The 5418-nt window shown below is 37.4% G+C and overlaps 1 protein-coding gene across 1 annotated transcript; it reads left to right on the top strand.

The window, feature by feature from the left end:
• The first annotated feature begins 2991 nt into the window (after positions 1–2991).
• On the top strand, positions 2992–4195 carry LOC137723173 (auxin-responsive protein IAA3-like). Its single transcript, XM_068462348.2, has 2 exons — positions 2992–3333; positions 3555–4195. The coding sequence occupies exons 1-2, from the start codon at positions 3131–3133 to the stop codon at positions 3940–3942; spliced, it is 591 nt and encodes a 196-aa protein (XP_068318449.2). The 5' UTR covers positions 2992–3130; the 3' UTR covers positions 3943–4195.
• Positions 4196–5418: the final 1223 nt, after the last annotated feature.

Genomic DNA, 5418 nt, shown 5'->3' with positions numbered 1-5418 from the left:
TAAAAATGGCATCTTTATTTGCTAACTATCCAATCATTCAAATCACCCTGATCAAATCACCAATTCTTTGCAACTCAATCTTTATTCAAAGAATAATCAGTGTATAATCAGCAACGGCCTATTTAGGATAATTCCAATTATTTAGAAAATAATTGTTATAGTTATCTCACTCATAATAGTATAAAATAATTTTCTTTTTTGTCGAATAATATGCATACAATAATCAGAAATAATTTTTATATTTCTCTCATTCAACGATCTAGAACTCAATTCATTCAAGTGTTTCTATTGCATAGAGCCGATGGTGGGATATTGAGTCCAAACATTGATCTAGCTAAAATGCGAATTTCAAGCCCAAATACTAACAAACGCTAATAAAAGGTGGTAGTAAATATATATTACACGAGTTGAAGGAAGTTTAAGTTTTCTCATAAAACCAACATAGGTGAGTCTTTGAATCGGCTTGTGTATTTTTGTCACGTTGAACAATGTATTTTCAGTTGAACTAATAACCTAACTACTTGTACATGAACACTAATACTTATCTTGTGCATATAAATACAATGACGTATCACTTTTCTGTTTTTATTTTGTTCTATCAAAGGTCATCTAAAATCTACAACGTATACTTTGAATTTGAAGTTGGAAGAATTTAAAGTAAGGTTTTGGTTAACAAATGAGAAACTGGTCTATATGCATGTTACAGCCAAGTGAAAGAAAGTAGCTTAGCTTATATATGAAAGCGCAGTAACAGAGTGCATAAAATGTTGGAAGAAAACTAAACACATAACAAAATTGTTAATATAAGGCAAGGATGCAGATGAACACACACACACACATATGTATATATATAGCTGGAGAGGCGTAAAGGTCAGAGGTCCATTGTGGTCGGGTCCCAAAGGTAGTGAACCTAACTTTATGGGGCCTTACTTATTGGCCATTAGTGGTGCTGTCATGAAAGTTCAATGAAAACTTGTGGACCCTTTGTGTCTCTTGTGACTGGTCCTTCCCTCTAAATAATTGTGAAAATTCAAAGAAGTCATATATAGGATCAATTGTGCATGCGCGTGAATTGAATCCGATCATTTATATGTCACAAAAGTAAAAATGACTAAGATTAGTTTACACGCATGTCAGCAAGCGAAATCCGACCATTTACATGTCACAAAAAGTAGAAATGAATAAGACTAGTTCACACCTATGTTCGCAACTAATCGCAATCGTAGTACGCCGCTTAATTTTGACTAAAGTTTCTAAATCAAATTCAACATTTCTCCTTATGCGTTTTTACCGAAATCTCACAATTATTGGAGAATAGTTCTTCTACTTTTTCCCCTTCTCCTTTTCCCATTCTCCTCCTTAGGGCTATTTATCAAAATTGGACAAAAGATGCACAAGAAAGGGGAAGGTTGTGGAATAATTTCATATAAAAAATGCAATCAAACCCTTGATTTAATTTATATACTCATTATATAATGAATTTTGATTCATTAAATTCAATATTTTGGTTGTTTTATTTTATTTTTTTGTTTTGTATTTTGGTTGTTTCATTTATTATGTCGGATGAAGAATTCGGTTTAAGGCTTGAAGTGTTTTTAAAATGATTAAAAATACTTTGAATGAAAGTGCTTTTAGAACCCATTCTTGGTAAAAATGTAAGTGAAGCACGTGCTTCTTGTAAAAAGCACTTTTTGAAACCCAAAAACAATTTCAATAAAAACGCTTTCAGTCATTTTAAAAATATTTTCAAACAAGTCTTAAGTCACTATTAAAAAACCAAGAGAATTAGACATTAAACTTGTTATCTACATAAGTAAAATATGAGACCTATTGGTTATAATTGTAGAAAAATATGATTAAGCCTAGTATCAATGAAATAAAGAAATAAAGAAATAAAGAAATAGAGTATAAAGTGGACTCGAAGGAAACGGAGCGTATTGAGGCTAGGGCTCATGGCCACATGCAGAAACCTGCCCTAACTTTTGCCCTAATTAAAGTAATGCCCATCGGCTGCCCACACCACCCATTCCACCGTACCCTGCCCATGTGGGCCCCAAATCCACATGGGATGCCCCCACCAGCCTATAATCCCCTCTGGATCCGGGGGTCCCAGATTTCCTCCCGCGTAATTGAATAATTCATCTGGGTCGTTGGATTAGAAAATCAAAGTCTTCCATATGGGCGGCTAAGGTTTGTCCCAAGCTTGTCCCAATTTGGAAGGACAACCGCCTCGAATGTGCTGCTCGTATCACAAACACCGTAGCTGCCCTTGTCTATATTCATCCGTATCATACCTTCCCTAATCTTGCTCTTTCCACGCTATTTTGTGGTGCGTGACATCCACTTTCTCGCTTTACTTGTATATTAATTACGTGTTCACATGTGTGTAATAACAGTAAAATAATATGTTACAAGATTAGATTATCAATTTCTTTGTGCATTATGTTTAATCTTTCTTTTAAGACATAGTGCATTGAGAAACCATGGTTTTATCCAATTTTCTTTAGTTCGTATCACCACGGTTAATTGTTTGTCTTAAATTGTAGAATCATCATTCAAAGCTTAAACTCTCGGTTTCTTGTCTTTGATTGGTTATTCAGTATTTAAAACCTAAGTTCATGCTCTAAATCACCATTCTATACGCTAAATTGTTTACCCTATCAATACAAGTCTTGGGTGTGAATTAAAACTATTGTTCATTATGCATTCTTACTTTTCTTCTTGTAACAAAGGTAAATAAGTATATTTCTCATTTCATATATGATTTTTACTATCAGTCTAATAACAAAATACGCCAAGTTATCGCCTAAAAAACCCTAGCACGTATAACCATCATTACCATCCACGGTAAAATTTGTGCAATGTGGCATGCACGCGCAAAAGGAGGAAAGGTGGGAAGTGCCTAAACTTTTGTTAATTTCCCTAGACAATGTCCCTGGGCTTTATGACTTTATCTCCACTTGTAATCTATATAATACCATTCAACTTCACTTGCCCTTCACACAATTATTTTCTACGTCTCCCCTTCTTCTCAAACCCTCCATCAACGGAATACCAAAAGCTTGGTTATTGCCAGTTCATCGTCAAAGTTCGAGCAGAAGAACAATCCTTGAAGAAACAAAGAAAAATCATGGCAATGTTTGCGCAGGATCTTGAAGCCACGGAGCTAAGATTAGGGTTACCGGGCACCAATGATTCCGAGCAGAACACCTCTTCTACTACTTTGGTTAGCAAGAGTAACAAAAGACCACTGCAATCCGACATGAACGAAAACAATGATTCTTCACCCGCCAACAGATCCGACGAGCAAATTTCTCAGCCTCCACCTTCCAAGTAAGCAATCTTGTCGCACGTAAACTAGATGTTGAGGTTCCACTATAAAATGAATAAGTTAGAATAGCTCAATAACTTATAAGCACATGCAAGGTTCCTTATTTCTAGATGTGAGTTTCATCCTCTCAACAATATGATTAGGGTTGTTCCATAACATGGTTTGTGATTAATTTGAGGTTAAACAAGTTAAACTAATCTGGTTATGTGGTTATGTATTGCAGGACACAAGTAGTAGGGTGGCCGCCGGTGAGATCATACTGGAAAAACTGCCTCCAATCGAAGAAAACCGAGGCGGAGGCAGCCGGCATCTACGTGAAGATAAGCATGGATGGAGCTCCTTATCTAAGAAAGATTGATTTGAAGGTGTACAGAGGATATCCTGAGCTGCTTAAAGCATTGGAAGACATGTTCAAGTTCAAGGTTGGTGATTACTGTGAGAAGAAATTAGGGTATAATAACCGATCAGAATTTGTGCCTACTTATGAAGACAAAGATGGAGATTGGATGCTACTTGGAGATGTTCCATGGGAGATGTTCATTGTTTCGTGCAAGAGGTTGAGAATCATGAAAGGTTCGGAAGCGAAAGGGTTAGGCTACTGCACGCCGTGATCAAAGAACAATTAGACGAAATCAAAAGATTTACAGTCATGTTTTCTCTCATGAAGACATCCAGCTCGGGCTTTCGATTTTGAAACAGAAACTTTGTTGAGTTGTAATAGAAAATATTTACAAGGAATTGTTAGAAGAACAAGGAAAATTTTCATGTATAGTTTTTCATGTTCTCTTCAAAGAGAGTTGTACAAAGAAAAGAAACGTTAAACGGAAAAAAAATAAAAAAAGTTTCGGTACAAATTTTTTGTTATTGCATTGAGTTTCAGGATGATTTTCTGTTCCCGATGATTGTTGACGTTAAATTGATCCCAACTAGCACCACCCATCTTTGCAATTTGCCCTAATTCATCGTCCGAAATCTGGGGTGCCGAAAGCGTCAGCTTTGATCCCTTCCGAACACTTATCACAGAATTCAACTTGTTGGCTTGTAGTATAGCTGATGAAGCACTTCTCTTCCCTTCGAGTTCCTCAATGCTCGTTGGGAACTTAGGCTGTTCCACCGGTCCATATACATCATCAGTAGCATCATAAAAGCCCTTGGGAGGCATCTCGAACGGAATTTCTGCATTGTAGTCAATTCCCTTCGATTTCCTCTTTCATTGCTGTGTACTATCAATGCCGGCAGCCTTCAATTCTCTCGTTTTCTGTAGTGAAGCAAGCCTCTTTGAGCTACTTCTCCCTGGGGTTGCTTTTGGCCTTTTTTGCCCCTGAAGTTTGCAAACTTAACTCTTGCCTCAGAAAGCATCTCAATCTCCCAATCATCCATATCAACGGAATCCGGGCAAGCACGTTTGACTCAGGATTGGAGTCAATCTCTACAGGCCGTAGTTTCCGTGGATCATCACCCGGTTCATACTTCTCATCCTTAACACTAACTGCATCAAGAAGTTTCTCATACCGCTCTGGCATTGGGACGCAGTGCGACCAACAATCCGGGCCATGGTTCACCATTGTGCCGGCATGAGCTTGGCAAGATTGAGAAGCTTCTCATCCTCTTCCCTAGTGCAATCAGTCTGCAATAGTCAGACTTGGAAAAATCACTCGAACTGCATGCATTTGCTAGAGTTTTTTTTTGTTGATGTCATTATAAATGGGCCTCAAGTCACAATTTTTCTACTACGGAGAAAGGGAGGCTTGGGCTTTATTTTCTACACGCTTGAGTCCACTCTGAACAGATTCAACGGTCCGGGATGAATGTTAGAGAAAACTGTAAATCCAAAGGTTATAAAAGCTTCTGAATTAAACACGAACTTTGGATTAATGTATCATGAAACTTTCCCATGTAAAACCTAGTCGTCTCTCTTTCTCTTGGGATTGTTTTGTCTGATAAATTATGTCCATTTTCTCCTCAAGTCAACATTACAATGACGAAAAAATGTGGAGTGTTTGGACCTGTAAAATGTATGGAAGGCTGCGTTTCCTGTCCGGACGTATTCGGACGATCGAGTACTTAGACGCAGTGGACTGCTTTAA

The sequence above is a fragment of the Pyrus communis genome, chromosome 4, assembly GCF_041283825.1.
Source record: "Pyrus communis isolate YQ-2024b chromosome 4, ASM4128382v1, whole genome shotgun sequence".
NCBI classification, from domain to species: Eukaryota; Viridiplantae; Streptophyta; class Magnoliopsida; order Rosales; family Rosaceae; genus Pyrus; species Pyrus communis.
This window is presented reverse-complemented; position numbering and strand designations above follow the sequence as displayed.

Excerpts from the sequence above, each read along its gene's own strand:
- LOC137723173 (XM_068462348.2), top strand. The coding sequence starts at position 3,131 with ATGGCAATGTTTGCGCAGGATCTTGAAGCCACGGAGCTAAGATTAGGG. Across the intron at positions 3,334-3,554 it reads TCTCAGCCTCCACCTTCCAA|GACACAAGTAGTAGGGTGGC; the intron begins GTAAGCAATCTT and ends TATGTATTGCAG.